A 20,080-nucleotide genomic window follows, 5' to 3' on the forward strand; every position below is an offset into this window, starting at 1 on the left:
TTTTAAAAGTACTTTGCAAATTGGAAAGTACCAAAAACTGCACTAGTTGTACATCAATATACAGCAGAGTGGAAGTTGTAGGAAATGGCGCCCTCTGGCTGCAATATTAGAGTATACAACCTCATCTGTAGAAAACGTGTTAGTTTGATCCTTTGTCTTGTCCCATCAGCCACAGAACATCTCCTCAGTTCTGCAGAGACTCGGCCCGCTCGCTTGTGGCAGCTTATAATGGCGGAGCGCTCCCTTGCAACTGCGACCAGTCCGGCTCTACCGAGACCACCTGTGAGCCAGTCGGAGGACAGTGTCCCTGCAGGCAGCATGTCATCGGTCGACGGTGCACAAAGTGCACCACGGGATACTACGGCTTCCCTCACTGCAGGCGTGAGTGGGAGCTTACTTTCCGCCAGAATGTCCACACGGTTTGAAACACAGCTGAAACACCCTGTTGCCCCTCCTGCAGCGTGTGAATGTGGCCGTCGGCTCTGTGACGAGGTGACGGGACGCTGCATCTGCCCCCCTCAGACCGTCAAACCCTCCTGCGACGCGTGCCAGGGTCAGACTTTCAGCTACCACCCGCTGGTGGGCTGCGAGGGCTGTGAATGCTCTGCGAGCGGCGTCGCGACCAACGCCGGGCTGGACTGTGACCTCGTCAGCGGACAGTGCAGGCGAGTGGAAACCTACTCAAACCACGGGGCTGTGTACTTCTAATCTGGATGTCAGTGGTGTTTCAGAGCATCGTTCTAAACATCACAAACATCACGTTTTTTTACATTTCGTTTGATTTTACTGTCTATTCCTTTCTATTCTGTCTGCATTTGTAATTGTATTTTGTCCAGAATTCGCCTAACGATACCATGCCCTGTTGTTTGCCTGTAGTTGCAAGCCTCGGGTTGGTGGCCGGCGGTGTGACCGCTGTGCTGCAGGTTATTATGGCTTCCCTGACTGTGTACCTTGTAGCTGTGACCGGGGAGGCGTCACAAGTGACATCTGTGACCCAGACACAGGGAGGTGTCTCTGCAAGGTGAGTTCATTGCAGCACTCCCTCTGGGCTCTTTGGTGTTTATTTACCTTCTCTTGCTCTGACTTCCCCTTCTACTACTACTACTGCCATGTTTGTAGAGGAATGTGGCCGGCGTCAAGTGTGATGCCTGTCGGGAAGGTTCCTTCTTTTTTGACCGCTCCAACCGCCATGGCTGCACCAGGTGCTTCTGCTTCGGAGCGACTGACCAGTGTCAGAGCTCCAGCAAGCGCAGGGGGAAGGTGTGTTTTCCTTTTCGTGCCCCTGCATGTCTGTGAATGCCTTTGGAAATATTCCTGCCTGCAGAGCTTTCTCGCAGTAATCCGGTGAACGTCACTTTTGTTTACGCTGTTGCATTTGTCTTCGTTGGATTCTGGGTACATTCTTTTGGCTCACAGTCATACCTGTTGGTCTGTAATATGATGTGTAGATCCAGTTGAAAGCCCATGCAGTCTGTTATCACTGTGGATACAGTGCAGTTAAGGGATGGATCTTTAATAAACAAATGTTCCCCGTTATAAGTTGGTTGAGATGAAGGTCTGGCGCTTGGAAAGACCCGATCAGGAGGAGGTCCCCTCTGTGCTGAACACAGCCAGTGATACAGTGGTGGCAGACGTCCAGGAGCTTCCTCCAACAGTTCAAACTCTGTACTGGGTCGCACCATCACCGTACCTGGGGGACAGGGTGAGTTATTGAGGGGAATCAGCACCACGACAACAGGGTTTTATCTTTGTTCATTTTGCTCATAAAACGGCAGAATCCGACCATTCAGTCATCCAGCTAAGATGCCACGTTAAATATGTAATTGAATTGACTCATCTGGAAGGGAGAAGTGGAAGAGACCATTGTTGCATGTGGACAGTTTTTCAGCCTAAAGAAGCCTTGTGATTGACATATTAGTTCACACCTCACTTGCACTGCATCTATTGTTTTATTTTACCTTTTTTTACCTTTACCTTATTAAACCTTGTATTCAGTGTAATTGTGTTTCGGGCCTCATGTTCTTTTTTTATGGACTATACAATCTTAATAATTAGATAAATTCCTTACATGTCAGATATATGGGTTCAACTTTTACTTTTCTAGTTAAGAAAAAACAAACAATGTATACTTAGTATACTGTATACTTTTAAGGGAATATCTTTGCCTCAGTGGCTGACACTTTCCCTTCTCTCTCAGGTTTCGTCTTACGGTGGATTCCTCACGTACCAGTCCAAATCCTTTGGGATTCCAAGTGAGGGGATGACCCTCATGGACAGGAGACCCGATGTCGTGCTAACTGTGTGTATTGCTACTTGTTGCTTCACTCTCAGACCTCAGCTTGTTCTACACAGCTTATTCATTCATCTTGTTATTGTTCACCTAGGGACAGGATATGACTCTGATCCACTTGGCACCACAGGAACCACATCCAGACAAGCTGTATCAGGGCAGAGTCCAGCTCTTGGAGGTAAAGTAGAAAAAAGTTCCTCTTTTTTTACTTAATCCACCACTACACTGTGATTTGAAAAGGAGCACATGGCCTGAAAGAATTGGAAAAAGATGAAGCGCACGCTGCTGATTAAAATTAAATCTGAGAATCTGCTGTAGGCTGTTTAAGCCTATTAGTAGACTCCTTGGGAATCAAACTATTACTGCGCGTATTATTGTGAAAACATCTATCAATGTCAAAGGCAAGAAGGGTTCCTCTTCTGGGGAGTGCTTTTTTCAATATGAAAAATGTAATCCTGACAATAATGTCTGGGAGCAAAGTCCCCAAAGCCATGAAGTTCATTCTTAATGAACAATAAATACCGATCGCTCAGCATTAATCTGAAAATAACTGATGTGTCGCCTGCAGGGGAACTGGCGTCATGCTGTCACCAACAGGCCGGTGTCCAGAGAGGAGCTGATGATGGTCCTAGCCGGTCTGGTTGGCTTGAGAATCCGAGCCTTGTACTTTACTCAGAGCCAGCGACTCAGCTTGGGAGAGGTGGGCTTGGAGGGCGTTAGTAACACGGGGACCGGTGGTCCCGGAAACACTGTGGAAGATTGTTCCTGTCCCCCTCAGAACACCGGAGACTCCTGTGAGGTGAGAAAAACCTGTTGAATATCCTTCTATATTGTCCTTTTTCTTCTTTCTTCTTCCTTGAATAAAACACGTGTCTTTTATCAAATCAAATAATAGCATATACTGGACCTGATGAGTCACACACACAACAGTTATAGGATAAGAAGGTCATATTTAAAGAAACAAACCAGGGTTGCATTGTTAAAATCTTTGCATTTTAAGGCGCGGTTCTGCTCGTCTTTTCCATGTGACCTTTGTGATCAGTTAAGGCAGATCTCACTCAGTCGTGTCCTTACTTGATCTACCTGATCAGATACATTTCGTGGGGAATCTGGTGGCTTGTATATATGTTTTCCTATGATTCTTTACAAGTAAAGTCTCCTGAGATTATAAGAGACCTACGTTTGGTTTTCTGTCCAGAGTAACACCACATGCTGTTTACGCCTCAGGTCCAGGTTATAACCAGGACCTTACTGAGCACCTTCTTTTGCGTCAACAAATATTGGGAGGAATCTGGCCTAATTTTCTCTTCCTCGTTGAAAAACTGACTTTACTAAAAAACATTATTTTCTACAACTGAAATGCATGCTGTAGGTTTATAGATTAACTGCATATAATAGGGAGATTTGAGCAATTTTTGAGGGTCCAAGAAGCGTGTGGAGACACCAGCACGGTGCTGATTGAATTTCCCTCTTGTCATCTTTGAGGAGCCGGTGGTCCCCCTTATATTTGTGAGGGTGTTCTGACACGCCCGAATCACAATCCGCACCCTTTTTGTAGACAAGAGTTTAGTCAGCGGAGCAGCCTTGGATGTGATGTGCAGGAAAATACCAGCCGCAGGGCTTCACAGTAAGATTGTGCCGCCTCGAGCCGGGATGTGACACACAGCTCACAGAAACGTAGTGGAAACGACCAAGGTAGCAAGGAAACATATTTACTTTCAGCATTTTTTCCTTGGAATGGTACTGATTTTAATTAATATGTCTGAGCTTGTCAGATCTAGCCTGTATCTGTGTACAGTTGATTTGCCCGTAGTGGCTATTTAAATGAAATACTTAATTAAAAAGATAAGCAGATATCAAGAAATGTGTCTTATTGGTAAGTCTGTTGTTGCCATAGCTGTGGTTACCTACCTCTGTATTTGTGAGCAACAGTCTGATCGGGAGTGTTAAAAGGAAGTTGATTAAATGCGCCCAGAGGCGGTATGACAGCGCTATTCCTTACACATGGGGCGCGGCCAGTAGGAACACATAAACCTAAGTGCACCAACAGTATATGTGTGCGTGCGTGTGTGTGTGTCAGTGCACCCGACACACCTAGCTGTGTCTGTCGAGTGTTTGAGGAGTGTGATTCAGGTGTGAGTTTTTGTCTGCATTGCCTCAGGATGTCTGACTCCTCTCAGTCACAAAGAAATGATGAAACGCACGCACGCACGCTAAAACAAAATTATTTAAACAACATTCAGAAACAATTCTGTAAAAGAGAATTATTTAACGAATCCTAATATGCTTTGCTTACTTTTTCAATCACTGCACAGAAGCATTTACATAATTGCCATTTTGTTTTCTCTATTCGGAAATCCACTATTAGCGCTCCGTGCAGGCATGTGCACCAACATGATTATAAATGTGTCATGAGCTCTCTTGTTTATGTGGGTGTGCATGCGTATGTATGTATGTGACTGTTTTGTGTGTGTGTGTGTGTATGTGTGTGTGTGTGTGTGCGCGTGCACAAGTCCAAAGGCGAGATAGAGCACTTGCATGTGTGTGCTTGCATACGCTGGTGTCGATCTGCAGGCCTGAGTCAGGGAGGAGCTGGGGCGTGCTCTCTTTGTGTACGTATGTGGTGTGTGTGTGTGTGGGATTGGGTTGGTTTAAGAGGCTGAGGCAGGGGAGAGTGGAGCGTTATTTCACACAGACTGAGAATGTCAGGCAAGCGAACGGATGGACGCCGGTGCACGGGGCTTTTGTTTCTGTGTTGGACGTTGATTGGACTCTGCTCCGCTGGCCCCCGGCCCGCAGAGAGAGGGCAGCGACCTCGCTACACCAGGCATCACGACAGATGGGTTCAAGGGATACAGATCCCTTCACATCCCGGCCAGGGAACTCAGCGGATAGAGTTTCCATCAGTGAACGATGAAGGTGCCCAGAGGGTACGCTTCCCCTCAGCGAATGACAGACAGGCAGTTCGCTATCCTTCGGTCAATGACAGCGGTGCAAGTTCCCAGATTCAGGTAAACGTCTGTGAAGATGTGATGCGTTGTTGTTTTACCTGAGCTGTAGGTTACACTTCTCAGCGTATCAGGCGTGGATTGTTGGTGCGTTTAACTGTAAGTGTTATCTCTGAAAGCAAAGGGCGTGCTCACTGTTAATTTTTAATGGAACGCCACTCAGGTCAAGTTCATGGCTTCACATCAAACAGTCTGGGAGAGTTGGCTTTAATCATCTTCATTGAAACACTGCTATGTTTAGGCAAATTACATCAGATGCTGTAATTTTAAGTCATGGGTTTAGTGTGTAAATGAGCTGGGCTGGTTTGTTGTGTACAATGAATTTTACATAATTACGATGAACTTCTTTTGATTTTTGGACTTACTTGACCTTCTAAAAAAGCAGTCATTTCATTTTTGGGATATTATGTCTTTATATTTTTGTGATTTTCTTTTCAGAAATGTTCTCCTGGTTACTACAGAGATCGCAGTGGCCCTTTCCTGGGCCGCTGTGTGCCCTGTGAGTGCAACGGTCTGTCTGATGAGTGCGAAGAAAGGACGGGGAGGTGCCTGGTAAGAAACACCTTAAACCCTTCTAAGAAGCACTATTTCATATGACCTCCTGATTACCAGTGATAAGATGAGATTTAATGAAGCCCCACCTGCTTGTCATTCTCCATCCTCGATGGGTGGACGAGCCTTTACACATTTCAAAATCTGTCTGTTATGCAAGACACTCAAGACCGGGCTTGTGTGTACAATGCACACATGGATCCGCGCCCTGGAAGCTCAAAGCCGTGTGGACACAAGTGGCTGAATAGACTCACTCTTACCGTGTCCGTCCAACACACTCTTTGATGTATTGTCAGGAAAACGTATTTTCTCTTTGCCCCTAGACATTTGTGCTCCTCTATGTGATAAATACTTTTTTTTAAATACAATACTTTGTTACTTAGAATTCTCCACATACAGTTTGTGGTTTAATGAACACATTTTGTGATTTTCAGGGCTGTCAGTACAACACGGCTGGGGACCGATGTGAACGCTGCAAAGAAGGTTACTATGGAAACGCGGCTCAGAGGACGTGCAGAGTTTGCCCGTGCCCGTTAAGATCGCCTTCGAACAGGTGGGCGACAAAATCCAAACGGCTGCACCAAAAGTAAATGTAAATGTGTGTTTCAAGCAATAAACCATGGTCTCCCTCCTTCGATCCTGTCGATCTGCAGTTTTGCAATAGGTTGCAAAGAAGTATTCGGAGACTTTGAGTGTGTTTGCAGAGCGGGCTACACCGGAGACAAGTGTGAGAGGTGAGTGTCTGTACGGATTTTCGAAAATCCTGTGCAAATACTGTGATTTTTCTTGTGCTTAAGGCTTCCACATTTCTCTGTCTAACTTATATCTCTTTTCCATAGTTGTGCTCCTGGTTACTATGGTGACCCGTCGACACAAGGAGGAAGTTGTCGGCCCTGTAGATGCAATGGAAATGGAAACTACTGTGATCACAGGACTGGAGGTTAGATTGTGCACTGAGATTTCTTTGAATTCTCATACGTTGTATTCCAAACTCTATCTTTTCTTTTGATATTTTTACTTCTAGCCTCTAATTAAATTTGATGTTATTTTATAAAAACGTTTTAATTGTTTTTCCAGCTTGCAAGAACCCACTGGAGCCGGAAGACACAAACACAGATCAGCACTGCCAAGGTGAATTAACAAGAAATTGAGATCTGTGTCTGTGACATGCAGGCGTGGGTTATAGTTATGAGACAATGGGCCCCTGGAACAGGCATGCCAAAAGGAATGGAAAAGGCGCACCCACCTCTCTCCTACATGGAAGCAGGACCCACATGCTTTATAGCCATATCAATGTGTCTCTTATAGTTCTTTTCTTTTTTTTTTTTTTACTGTTTTGGCAGTTGATTTGTGTCTTTATTGGTCTATCTTGCTAAGATCCCTTGCTAATCCAATACTTGTTTGTGTTCTAGAGTGTGATAATTGTGCCCAGACGTTACTATTGGATCTGGAGAAGCTGGATGGTGAGCTGCGCAGGATCAAGACTCAACTGAACAACGCCAGTGTCAGTGCCACGTCTCAGGAGAGGCTGAAGAAGCTGGAACAGGCTGTGGCAGACACCAAGGTAACACTTCAGTGCACTGTAATGCAGAACTGTACCTCAAAGGTGAAGATACATCTAAATATTCATAGATTTAGGTGTAGGCACAAAACCCAAACAATTATGCCACATCCAGATGCCACATATATGGTCACAAGAACGACGGGAACCATTTCCTCTTAATAGCTGTTTCTTAGACAGACATGCGCACAAATGCATAGACACACAAACACACACAAACATGGTGGCACAGTGTGAGTGTGCTTGTTCAAACATTTAACATTCCAGGAATCCCAGGTAGTGACTGAATGGATGCCCGTGCTTGTCAAGTGTCTTGTTGTGGAATTATTTTAAAGAGGCACAGGTGAATAAACGATTTGCAAGCAGCCCGTATTGGCCTCAAGCTTCAACACTCACGCACAACAACATCTGAGCATTCCTTCCTGCGGCTTGATTTGCGTTTCTGCCGCTGTGCTTTCTGCAGATTCTTGTGAACAGATTCAGCTCCGCCATCAACACCCAGAAGTCCAGAGTCAACCAGCTGGAAGATGACGTCAGCAATCTCACCGATGACATCAGCACACTCAGAGACAAGGTAGATCGATGGAGACCTCCTGTATTATATTATTAACGTATCAACAAGTAGGAGTATGAAAATGTGGATACACGTGTATTGTTGGTCTATATTTTAGGCAGACAAGAGTGCTGCTCACGCTGACAAGGCCGTGGCAGATGTTGCAAACACCCACACGAGGGCTGAAGATCTGGACTCAGAGATTCAAAAAATGCTCAAGAAAATCCAAGGTAACGGGAACTTAACTTCAGCCGTAGACCTGTCTTTTAGTGTCCAAGAGTACTGAAATCTACTTGGCGTAATTTCTTTGGTTTTCTGCATTCATTATGGTTCACTGGCTTTATGCAGTTAATTTAGTTACGTAGTTAATCACAAGTGGTATTATACTGTAGTCCCCAATCCAATTGAATGACTGAGGAGATATTTTCGTGTGTGTTTGAAGCTCTGTTGGACCAACTGAAGGACGCAGGAACAGGTGGTGATGTGATGCCCAATGAAAACCTGGCTAAAATCCTAGAAGAAGCTCAGCGCCTGGTCAAGGAGATGAAGGAGAGGAACTTCATCCCTCAGAAGACAGCTGCTGAGAAAGAAAGAGACAAGGCTGAGAAACGTACAATATTTAGTCCATACTTAAGTGAAATCTTTAGCTTTGTCATAACACATCCCTGAAAATGTGTCAGAAACATGTCAAACGAACTACTCTTTTCATTTTTCTAGTGCTAGACTTCATCAAGGCTAATGTTAGTAAGCAGAGCGACCAGAACGAGGCCCAGGCCGAGAATCTCAGGGGCCTTCTGAAGAATTATGAGGCAAAGTTGAAGGACCTGGACAAGGCTCTAAAGGAGGCAGTGGACCTGCTGAAAAAAGCCAACACCCAGAATGGGCTTAGTGCTCAGGCACTGGAAGATCTGAAGGTAGTTCAACTGGTTATACAAAACACAAGGGCTTGTTGATTTGTTTTAGAACACAAACATAAATGGCGGTCAGGGAAGCGTTGTATAGTTATTAATAAGTGTACGGTATGATGTAAAAATGTGCTGTGCTCTACAGAAACGTATTAAAGGCTTAAAAATGGAGCAGGACACTGTTCAGGGCCAAATTACCTTGGCAGAAAAGGAGCTGCAGAAAACCGAAGATTTGGCCAACATGCTCTCTGAGAGCAAAGCGGTACGTTTGTAAAACTTCAACCTGTGTTCTGTACCCGAAGACCTCTCTGCACTCGGCAGGAGCCACACACTGTGCTCGTGTTTCACAAAAATTCCTCATCTCGGATCGCACACGAACGGGCTGTCAGGTCCCAACATGCCGTCTGCTCGGATAACCATCCCTGTTTTTTGCTCCCCTTTCAAATTGGTATTTGTTACAAATAAATTGCACCCATTCACCTTTTCCCTTTGTAGGAATATGAACAGCTGGCAGCACAGATGGATGGTGCCAAGACTGACTTGACCGAGAAGGTGAATGAGATTACCGAGGCAGCTTCTAAGAAGGACCTCGTGGAGGCTGCAGAGGACCATGCTAACAACCTTAGCAAGCTGGCCAAGGAACTTGAGAAGTAAGTTGTTTATACATGCGATGCCGACACATTTCTCTTGGTGGTGCAATGCATTTCAAGCGTGGTGTGTTTCCCTTGTCATCCTGGATTACAGGGCTGTTGCAAACGCAACTGGACAGACTGAGGTTCGGAACGCCAAAGACGCTATTGATGCCTACAGGAACATCACAGATGCGATTAATGCTGCTGAGGCCGCGGCTAACGAGGCCAAAGTTGCAGCAGACAGCACCCTGAATGTAAGCCACGGACAGCGTCAGTGGAAATATTTTATTATCATCATTTCACTTTTTCATATAATAGTTATTTTTCTTTTTTTAGGATTTAAAAAAAAAGAAGCTCACAGTAAGAGCGGAAGACCTAAAAGAGACTAGCCAGGATCTACTGAAGACTGCACAGGAAGCAGAGACAAACCTTCAAGGTATTCAGCTCTACAGTTAAACTGTTGTTTTTCAGAATAAGCCAAATTGATTGACTGATTCGTGTTTTTACATAAAAGGCACTGCAGACGACATTACCGACCTGAAGAACCGCCTGAAGGACGCTGGCAAGAAGAAGACTGCTCTTCAGAAAGACCTGGCCGATGCACAGAACCAATTAAATGGCATCGAGAAAGGTAAAACAAGTCAAAGCATTATGCCATCTTGTTAATTGCCAGGGTTCACGTTTCTCCTAATCACCCACTCCTTCAAATCAGATGACATCAGCGCTACCATAGATGAAGCCAAGAGGAAGGCAGCTTTAGCAAATAACAGCGCTACCGTCACTATGGACAGACTGAATGCCATCCGAGGGGAACTCGAGAAAATCAAAGTCAATCCTGTCGACTCCAACCTGAACATTGCGCTGAACGATGTGGACGAGACGGGTAAGGCGATACTTCCTTGTTTGGGTACATTATATGTTTTGATGATGAAAAGTAAAGTACGGCCTTTTTCACACATCCCAACTGTTTTCTCTTATTTGTTTCTACTTCCAGTGAAGAACTTGCTGAAAACCATCCCGTCTTTGGATGATAAGCTTTCGGAAATGGAGACCCTGACTTCGGAGTTCCCCCCTATTAACAACATATCCGAGAACATCCAGAAGATCAAAGACCTCATCGAGCAAGCCCGGGACGCCGCTAACAGGGTGAGGTCCCACTCCGTCCCAGCACATCCACCACCATGCCCAAATCAAACCAACCCGTCCTCTATTTGTTCCTTCACGGGTCCATTCCTTGTCTCCTCCAGATTGGGATCCCCATGATGTTTAAGGGCGGAAGCCACGTGGAGCTGCGGGCACCAAAGAACCTGGAGGATCTGAAGGCCTACACGTCCCTGACTCTGTCCCTGCAGAGGCCGCAGGGCAGAGGCGATGGGAGACGCCGACGCAGACAGGCCGTCGACAGCGGAAACATGTTTGTGTTGTACCTCGGCAATAGAGACGTAAGTGACTCCAGGTGCACGTGAACAGGTGGATGTACAATATTTAACGTGCACTGACGGCACACAAGGCATTAACAAACTGTGTCTCGTAGTCTTCGAAGAACTACATTGGTATGGTCCTGAGGAACGAGGTGCTGTACGGCGTGTACAAGCTCAACGGAGTGGAGTACCAGATGGCAACGGGTGTCATCACCAAGTCCGTACCGGTGCCGGCCAAGTTCGATACCGTGGACCTACGCAGGTAAACTGACACGCAACATTCTCTTGTGCACATTTATATCGTTTTCCTGCTCCTTACCACTTGGACCTTCTGCATAGCGTTTTGTGAAAAAGACAAAGAGAATATGTGATGAATTGGCTTGTTCTGTCATCACTAGATTGTAAAGCGTCAATAATGTATAACCTTCTGTTTTTAGGTTTGTTTTTATAACATCGGCCTCTGTGCCCTGTCCCGTATCAAATAAACCAATAAAATAAAAAACAAAGGTTGTTAATGTAATGTTAATATTTTTTTCCCTCTTCCAATTAAGGATTTACCAAGATGCAAAGATGACCCTCACCAAATTTACCAACTCCAAAATAGTTTTTGACCCATTTATCGCCGAAAGCAAAGGAGAGGAGGACAAGAACCTCCTGGACCTCAGTCCTAGTGATATTGTCTTCTATGTCGGAGGCTACCCAGACGACTTCACTGTGAGAAATAAAAACAGCAAATCGATACATGTCTTTACTTTCAACTAGCGTGGGTTTTATTAATACCTTTCTCTTTTTGTTTTGCTTTTCCTCAGCCGCCATCATCTCTCAAATACCCAAAGTACGAGGGCTGCATTGAGTTCTCTTCCGTCAATGACAAGGTCGTCAGTCTCTACAACTTCCGAAACGCAGTGAACATTAATCCGGATCTTCCATGCAAGAGGTATGACCCGGTCCTGGGACAGAAAAGGGAACATTCGAAGAACATTGTGGACGACGAAAGGCCTTCTGTCTTTTTGAAATAGCATTTCCTGACTCGTTCTCCCCTCATTTCAGATACGTCCCTCCAATGGATTCTGACTTCTATGAAGGCACTGGATATGGAAAGGTTTTATTAGAGCCCAAAAAACCTGTCCTTTTAATCAGCATGTTTGTCTCTTCGCGTTCGACAAACGGTCTGCTTTCATACATCGAAAGTGAGGTAAATATGTTGTAAAATAGTTTCTGTTATCCTTTTTAAAATGAATTTTAAGTCATTATATATAAGTATTTGAACCTGATTATTCTGTTTCCCCTGCAACAGGACAAATACTTCACCGTGACGATAGAGAAGGGCGTCATTTTCCTTCGTGGCAATTTTCCAGAAAGTCCAGCTACACTTAATATCAAATCATTCCCGGTAAGATGCTTTTTTGCTTATTTTTTTTTCTGCAATCACTCGGCTTCTTCCAAAATGATTAACGTGACTCGGATCTGATAACATTTGTGAAAAATCAAGACCCCTTAATTTGACCTCATCTTGCTCCTTTGTCCTTTCTTCAGACAAGTGACTATGAACAATTCAGCATTGTCATTTTACCCGATGGGAGTATGTCTGTGCGTATTGGCACTACCGTGGTGGCCAGTGTCAAAGCTTCGTACAACTTTGATGGATTTAAGGAATGCTACATTGGTGGGGCCCCAAAAGACGTGAGGGAGAGGTACGCTATCAATTTTCCTCTTCATCATCGTCTGTTGAAAGGTATTTGGTTTCCCACTTTACTGAGAGTGTTTTGTTCCTCTTCACAGGTATAATATCACCATGCAGCCATTTAAAGGATGTGTAAAGAATTTGAAGCAGAATAGCGCCGTTAAATCTGTGTCCGAGGCAGTGGGCATCAGCAAAGGTTGCCCCAAGGATTCCTTGGTAAGATGTTGACCTCTGCACCCCCGAACTATTGACCTGCATTCGTATCACCGAACCAAATACACTTGGGCTTTTTGGGTCTACTGATTACTTAATTGAACTAAGGTTTCATGTACATGTTTCTTGTCCAGGTGGTTCGTAAAGCAGATTTCAGTATGGGGAGCACCCTGTCAGCCGACCTCACAGGCTTTAGTCTGGCCAATGACGTTACTGTCTCCCTCGGGTTCAAGAGTACACAGAATGAGGGCATTATTCTGCAGGACAAACAGCTGGTCAGTCCTTACATGTGTTCATTTATGGAAAATGTGATGTTTTAATAGTGACTGTCTGTGATTGGAGTCGTTTGGGATCACAGGTATTCTATTTTAGAACATGTTTTTATGTCCACCAGGCGAACGGGATACAACTGACATTGGAAAGTGGCTATGTGATTCTCACTTTCAACGACAAGATCTGGAAGTCAAGCAAACAATATCAGGATGGCAAATGGCATTATTTGACTGCAACCAAAAGAAGTGGAAGGTATGAAGGAGGCAAACTGTTGTGATGTAAAAAATAAAATGAATCATTTACATATGCATACATGTGGACACAATGCTGTGACAACTTTACATCTAAGTCTGTGATTTGGTTTAATTTGAGCAGACATATCGTCTCAGTCTCACTCACAATTAACATTGACATGAAAAAAAACCCCAATACTACAATAATTGTATTTATTACAGGGTCAATCTGCTTATTGACGATGAAGACGCGGGTCAGGCACAGAGTGGCAGCAGCTCCGTACCTGAGACGAGAGGCTCCTTGATCCTGGGAAAAAACAACTTCAAAGGCTGCGTTTCCAACCTCTACACGAGACGGTGAGATGTTTTCTTGCATAGCTGCACCATTTTGAAATGCAGCCTCCATTGTTGAACTCGCATAGTGCTTTGTTTGCCTGTTTATGTTACGCCTGCCATTGGTTCGGTTTGCAGGCCGGCCAAGCTTTTCGAGGCTGAGGACTTGAACGACTTTGTGGCGTCTGGAGACGTGCTGCTGGATGTTTGTAGTGCTGACACTCTAGCGCAGCTGATGCTGGACCGCTCCATGAAGGTGAGTTTGTCCGTTGTTTTTGTCACCGAGTGAAGAAGCTGACATTCGGAGGAAATAATCAGATGGTCTTATCCAAGCTTGTCCGCTTGGTTCTGTTTCATTTGAATTAAGTGAAATTATTGTCGACGACTAGCGCAATCCATCGCATTTAAAGGTAAAACTAGCATGTACAATGTGAACATGATGACTCCATGACTGATTTCACTCACAAGCAGTAAGTCTGACATGAATAATCAGTGTTTGTCTTATGTTGGCATGGTTTACATTATATTTTGCTGCCTTATTTCCAGAGATGAAGAAGAAGAAGCCCTAAGAACTGCTGATGCTGACAAGAATCTAATATTGACATGAAAAACTGGCAGCTTGCATCACAATGTACTGTTGCTTATGCAGAAGCTCATTCATCCGCAGTGTACTCAAATAAAGAGTTGCATGGACATTCCCATTAATCATTAGAATTATTAAATGTAATGTATCTCTGTCTATTATATTCCAAAATCCAGTAAATACAAACCAAAAATTGTGAATAACAAGCTTGAAACCAGCTCATGTCTCTTTTCTTTCTTTCATGTAACTCAGTAATGAACCACTCTCTATTATTCAGTCACAAGCATGTGCCCTCTTACACAAACCTGCCTGATATTACATTAATATAAATTGTAACTTCATCATAACAGTTCCATTAGCAAGATCTGCGTTTCAGTTTCTCAACCTTTTCTGGCTAATGACCCTATTTTTCTTAACAGAATGCATGATGATATGATATGACGCACATTAATATTCTACGTTTACCACTGCTGTTGTGGGCCCTGTGAGATTTTATTTCATAAATAAACTTGTCTTGACTTAACAAACTAAACTAAATGTATTAGTGTACCACTTCTTGAAAGTAAGTGAGAGTGATCACGATTATGCAGCCGGTAAGAAGTTAGGAGGCATTTCCTGAGATGCAACGCTGGTATTTCACAGTGAAGCCGAAACTCGCAATGAAATATGCGATGCCTAGAGGAGTTTACAATGCCTAGACACATTTTCACAGCATGATCAAAAATCACTTCTCTGGATCATGCATGCCCACCACAAAGTACTGAACACAATCTATTCTCCCACAAACACTGACCCACAACAGATACAGAATGATGGATTCTTAACTGCTGCATGAGTTGTAACAAGTAAAGGTAATGTGTTGACTACAGACAGCAGTTAACAGATGCATGTAAGGAATAAACAGAAAGGCAATATTCTGAGGTGAGGTTGATGTAAAATTAAGTTAAGATTCTTTTGGGGTCCCTCATCCATACTGATGCTTCATGTTGTACCGTGACCACAGGAGCCATTTCAAAAAGGTCTTTAAAACAATTTACAGTTTAACAATTTCCTTTCTGTTGCAATCACACGAATCACAATGATCCAAACAGACGTCTGAGTAAACTGCCGTGTGAGGGATTCTTGTCCGGTGAGCCCGGTTCCTCTCGGAGGTCCGTCGTCAAAATAAAGCCCGATAGATGGTTCAATTGAAATCAAGCTGCTACAACTCACCTTGATAGTAAAAACCTCCACCTCTCATCTATTGTGTAATTGTATGGTTGTAATTAGAAAATGAACACTGACCTAACAGTAATCATCCCTACTAACTACATGACATAACTACCAGGCAGTACATGGTCTGTTTGGCTTAACGCTAGTTGTTGAAATACCCTTCTGCATTTCAACATTCACTTATATAGTTACCAATAATTCATTTATGCCCTTTCATAAGGAAAAACAAGACCAACATAGCTTGGCAATTGCACATTTTTTCTGGTTTTCGGGTGACTATTCTTTATGCAATTTATTTTTGTTGATTAATCTACCAAATGACAAGCAGATAATCAATAGTTAAAATAATTGTTGAATCGTTGGCTGATTGTGTTCTCACCTCCATACCAGATATTGTCTTTTGTTGGAGCCCCAGTTTGTAAATATATCGTATTCATAAATGTTGATTTAAGCTGAACCCGATCGAAGGGGGCGAGCAAACGATGATTTGAGGGCCGACTGCACATTGTCCTGACTCTCTCTTTTGTTTGTTTGTGTTCTTTTAGGATGTTGTGAAGCAGGCCATTAATGAGACTAAATCAGCATGTGCGGTACCCGCTACCATTCAAAATGCTTATCGCGTGGGCGGCCTTGTTAGCAGCCTGAGCTACAGCCTTCCACTGCAGGTCCTGCCGCTCAGGCAAGTATGGACGCCATGCACACACATGGAACTTTCATTGCAAGACATTGATATGAGTCTGTCCCAGCGAGAACGTCGTCACGGTTACATCAAAGCCAACCCACACACTAAAGATGGTGCCTCGCTTTCTTTGCCAGGCCGCACTTTTCCCTGGATGTCCGCACCCGAGCTTCCGAAGGCTTACTGTTCTTCGCTGCTACCAGAGGAGGGCGCTCTCACCTGGCTTTGTACATATCCAAGGGCAGGATCAGACTGTCTGTGGCCAAGGACAAGGAGATCTTCAACAGGGAGAAGTACAATGATGGAAAGTGGCACTCGGTCAGTGGAGTTTTTGTCATGATACATCACTCAATCCCCTTCAAGAAGAAGGCTAAATGTTGCATCATTATTTATGAGTGTGTTATGTTGTATTTTGCCTGTAGGTCATTTTCAATTTGGAGAAGAAGAAATTTCGATTGGTTGTAGATGGCATCAGAGCCCAGGATGGTCAGCTGACAAATGCTGAGTTGACATCCATGCAGCACTTTGTGTCTCCTGTGTACCTGGGCAGTGCCCCAGAGTCTCTTCACAGAGAGCTAAAGGTAAAACAAATGAGTCCCTGGAGCAAATAGTTTGTAATGTAAAGAGCCCAAAAAAAATGAGAATGTTTCTCTTTATTTTCAGTTGAAGGCCCTTCCGAAGCAAAGTGTGTCCGGCTGCATCCGAAATTTTAAAAAGAATGGTGCACCAATGTCGAATCCAACCACAAACAATGGTGCCGGCCCCTGCTTTGGGGGACAGACGCAAAGAGGGGCTTATTTTGCAGGCAATGGGTCACATGTCCTCTTGAGTGAGTCCACCTCTCTGATAGAAATAATCTGACGACTATACGGGTCTCTTTCATCAGTTGTCGGCCATCGGCAGGAATTGCAACCGCATCCATACATTTTGAATCTTCCTCTACAAGTCAATGATACAAAATGCTGATAATAATTGTTTATTGTGAAAAGGATCCCCATTAGCTGTCACCAAGGTGGGACAAGCTAGTCTTCCTGGGGTCCAAAAAAGAACATCACTTAATGATGAACTTAAAGCAATAAAACATTATACATTATAAACAGTCCTAAATATTTCCAAATATATTATTACATTAACCATTTCATTCATACAGTAAATATGTCCATTCCCTACTCATTGAATGATTTTAAATAGTGCATTCTTAGATAATACCTGAAAGAGACTTTGCTATTTATTTTTCGTATATTCAGTGGACAATTATTCCAATGATTGATGGAACGATAAATAACTGTTCTCTTTAAAGCATTTGACTTTGGGTGTGGTAACATCATCCGGCCATCCTCAGCTCATCGAGTCAAATGAGAATGCACCCGATCACACTTAACTATCTGGTTATATAACAGAGCTGGTTGAGAAGAAAAGACAATATTTCTGAAAAATGTCTCTACCGTTAACCATGAGAGTCGACGGTGCATACTGATCGTATTTGTTCTTATGGGACAATGTAACACTAACCTGGCAGCTCTGTTTTGGGCAGTTTGTAATTTCTTAATTTACCTTTAGATGCACAAGACATATATAATATGCATATGTTTTCTATAACTAGTATGAAAGACTGGACACTAGTTTCATGTCAGTTCTTTCAAAGAAACTATGAGAACCGTAAGAAGAGTCCACACAATATGTTCATTTCTAAGCTGTCTCTGCACTATCGTGATACTTAGCGTCTATACTAGATTATACACACATATCCATATGCTGTATGGATCCAACGATGACAACCGTGAAAGTATCTGTCTTGTATTTCAGATGACTCCTTCATTCTGGGCTCCAGCTTTGAGCTGCTGGTTAACATTCGTCCGCGCAGCCCCACTGGACTTCTGCTGCATGTTGGGGATCCCATTTGGAACCAGCATGGACCTGCAACGGGCCACTACCTCACTGTCTACATGCTCAGAGGAGAGGTGAGGCCTGGCGATCAATTTAAAGGTGCCACACCAGCTGGGGGGGTGGGGGGGGGTGTTGTGGCAGAATACCCGTCACCCAAAAAAGTAGAGACTCAGTTTAAGTTGGGTCTAGTTTGGAAAAAGCCATCTCTGCCTGTCTGTGTCATTTTTTTAGGGGACCTGGACATGACAAACGACATATTACATTTGACTTTACTTCAAATGTGTTCCCCATCAATGTGATTGAAAAGTTCTCCCGTTTACAGGTAGTGGCACAAGCAAACAACGGCAGAGGAGAATTCAAGGTGTCGGTGAAGCCAATCGCTTCTTTATGTGATGAAACGTTTCATAGGATTTCAGGTAAAATGCAGAGTCCCTTTGTGAAAGGCATCATTCAAGGCAAACTATCGAGCTGCTGTTAGAAATGATGTGGATCATCTTTTGCATCCGTGTGCCTTCCAGTAATCAAGCGGAAAAACGTCGTGCAGCTGCACGTGGACACAATGGACCATTACAAGATTGGACCACCTTCACCCGTTATACCTTTGACCAAAGGCTCATTGTATGTGGGTGGCATTCCTGGTGCGTATTAATCTGTTAACCAGAGAGTGCATGTCGTTTGTCCACAAATATATTCTCACATACCCCCCCCCCCCTGTGTACCTTTGTGCTGCAGAGATGGCGACGCAGCAGAAGCTCCCCGTCCCGCCGCCCTTCGTGGGATGCATCCAGGACGCGAGGGTCAACGGGGACTCGGTCTCTTTCGAGCGGCCGCCCGGTGTGTTCGGCCCCGTCAACCTCAGAGAGTGTCCAGGCTGAGCGCCTCGCTGCACCATCAGGAAACCGACCATGGGACCACGTCCACCGCCAGCCATGTGCCGTTTGTTCCCAAGACAGCGGATGTGTTTGTGTGTAAGAATGTGGATTTTATTAGGTGTGCATTTCTGTGTGTGTGTGTGTGTGTGTGTGTTTGTAAAATAGATGTATGAGCAGCAGCTTACAGGTTCATAATATTTGCTGCTCGTTTTAAACATTTCTATATTTATTTTGTATCAGAGTAATGTATCAGGGCACCACTTCACATATTCTAAGAGTTGATGTGTTGGTCTATTTATTTTTTGACAATAGTCCTTCTGAACGTGCTTGTCATGTTTAGAGCTGCAGTGGCATCAACCCAGTACTGTAGGGGAACATATTATGTATTTTTGATGGTGCTTTAATGTGGAGCGCCATTTATTACAACGTTTATTCCACAATATTTACGTTTACAACCTAGATGCTCATTTCAGGGGCTGCCCAGCTGTTTCCTCCACAGGCCAGCATATAAGACGGCATTTTGACCGTTAATGACCGTCATTGAGTCTTCACGCCGGACACAAAATCGCATGGTGTTCCTCAGACTGTATTTCTGTTGTACTGAATGAATTTTCCATGTTGCATTCCTTCACCATGCATGAGGGTGTACTACTGTTAGCTCTGGTGGAGCGTTGTCTGGAGGTTGAACTCCGATATAGACGCCATTAGCTTCTAACAAGTCTCACAAATGATATTTAGGACCATTTAGCCCATGTTAACAACAAAAATGTCCCCAGCAAATGTTTGTTCACCTGCTTCTTACATTTGTTAAAAACGTGTGACAAAGGAAAAAGATGCATGTTGATTGGACATGAACATTTTTATACACACCGCTGATTTGTAAGGAAATTTGCAGTTAATGTTCTTCATAAAAACCTCTCAGTGATCATCTTTGGTCTTTGGATCATACATTTTTCAGACATTTGGTAATAAATTGTAGAAATTCATTGTTATATTGCTATACAATAAGCCTGTTGCCTCAACTCCAATCTCATGGTGTCTCCTCCTCCACTGCTAAGGTGGGAGTGAGTAAGGCGCTAGGAGAGGAATGCTTACAGGAAGCAAGGACCTAAATACTGAGACATGATATCTGATCGCAATACAAAATTTCTCACAACGGACATTCTGGTTTGTCCGGACAAGCACAGGG

At 43.9% G+C, this 20,080-nt stretch overlaps 1 protein-coding gene across 3 annotated transcripts in view; it reads left to right on the forward strand.

Annotated features, from left to right (window-relative positions):
- LOC119209667 (laminin subunit alpha-3-like) overlaps positions 1 to 20,080 on the forward strand; it is a 45,843-nt gene extending 25,763 nt beyond the window's left edge. The window contains exons 33-77 of one of the 3 annotated variants that reach the window (XM_037459128.2): positions 170 to 381; positions 461 to 665; positions 877 to 1,021; positions 1,120 to 1,260; positions 1,541 to 1,702; positions 2,198 to 2,299; positions 2,385 to 2,468; positions 2,859 to 3,089; positions 5,737 to 5,850; positions 6,285 to 6,403; positions 6,504 to 6,584; positions 6,690 to 6,790; positions 6,928 to 6,981; positions 7,263 to 7,414; positions 7,875 to 7,985; positions 8,083 to 8,194; positions 8,407 to 8,574; positions 8,682 to 8,878; positions 9,015 to 9,131; positions 9,365 to 9,519; positions 9,614 to 9,755; positions 9,838 to 9,937; positions 10,016 to 10,132; positions 10,214 to 10,384; positions 10,496 to 10,647; positions 10,749 to 10,943; positions 11,036 to 11,184; positions 11,474 to 11,636; positions 11,732 to 11,859; positions 11,973 to 12,117; positions 12,220 to 12,315; positions 12,459 to 12,616; positions 12,705 to 12,822; positions 12,954 to 13,094; positions 13,214 to 13,344; positions 13,548 to 13,682; positions 13,797 to 13,914; positions 15,999 to 16,132; positions 16,270 to 16,450; positions 16,555 to 16,713; positions 16,796 to 16,961; positions 17,939 to 18,093; positions 18,342 to 18,435; positions 18,538 to 18,657; positions 18,752 to 20,080. In XM_037459128.2, coding sequence (XP_037315025.2) covers positions 170 to 381; positions 461 to 665; positions 877 to 1,021; positions 1,120 to 1,260; positions 1,541 to 1,702; positions 2,198 to 2,299; positions 2,385 to 2,468; positions 2,859 to 3,089; positions 5,737 to 5,850; positions 6,285 to 6,403; positions 6,504 to 6,584; positions 6,690 to 6,790; positions 6,928 to 6,981; positions 7,263 to 7,414; positions 7,875 to 7,985; positions 8,083 to 8,194; positions 8,407 to 8,574; positions 8,682 to 8,878; positions 9,015 to 9,131; positions 9,365 to 9,519; positions 9,614 to 9,755; positions 9,838 to 9,937; positions 10,016 to 10,132; positions 10,214 to 10,384; positions 10,496 to 10,647; positions 10,749 to 10,943; positions 11,036 to 11,184; positions 11,474 to 11,636; positions 11,732 to 11,859; positions 11,973 to 12,117; positions 12,220 to 12,315; positions 12,459 to 12,616; positions 12,705 to 12,822; positions 12,954 to 13,094; positions 13,214 to 13,344; positions 13,548 to 13,682; positions 13,797 to 13,914; positions 15,999 to 16,132; positions 16,270 to 16,450; positions 16,555 to 16,713; positions 16,796 to 16,961; positions 17,939 to 18,093; positions 18,342 to 18,435; positions 18,538 to 18,657; positions 18,752 to 18,894 — 6,274 coding nt within the window. In that variant the 3' untranslated portion in view covers positions 18,895 to 20,080. Of the gene's footprint in view, positions 1 to 169; positions 382 to 460; positions 666 to 876; positions 1,022 to 1,119; positions 1,261 to 1,540; positions 1,703 to 2,197; positions 2,300 to 2,384; positions 2,469 to 2,858; positions 3,090 to 5,736; positions 5,851 to 6,284; positions 6,404 to 6,503; positions 6,585 to 6,689; positions 6,791 to 6,927; positions 6,982 to 7,262; positions 7,415 to 7,874; positions 7,986 to 8,082; positions 8,195 to 8,406; positions 8,575 to 8,681; positions 8,879 to 9,014; positions 9,132 to 9,364; positions 9,520 to 9,613; positions 9,756 to 9,837; positions 9,938 to 10,015; positions 10,133 to 10,213; positions 10,385 to 10,495; positions 10,648 to 10,748; positions 10,944 to 11,035; positions 11,185 to 11,473; positions 11,637 to 11,731; positions 11,860 to 11,972; positions 12,118 to 12,219; positions 12,316 to 12,458; positions 12,617 to 12,704; positions 12,823 to 12,953; positions 13,095 to 13,213; positions 13,345 to 13,547; positions 13,683 to 13,796; positions 13,915 to 14,204; positions 14,797 to 15,998; positions 16,451 to 16,554; positions 16,714 to 16,795; positions 16,962 to 17,938; positions 18,094 to 18,341; positions 18,436 to 18,537; positions 18,658 to 18,751 lie in introns of those variants that run through there. The other 2 variants (XM_062557757.1, XM_037459127.2) reach the window with 2 other exon arrangements.

Source organism: Pungitius pungitius, chromosome 15 (genome assembly GCF_949316345.1).
Source record: "Pungitius pungitius chromosome 15, fPunPun2.1, whole genome shotgun sequence".
Classification (NCBI taxonomy): Eukaryota; Metazoa; Chordata; class Actinopteri; order Perciformes; family Gasterosteidae; genus Pungitius; species Pungitius pungitius.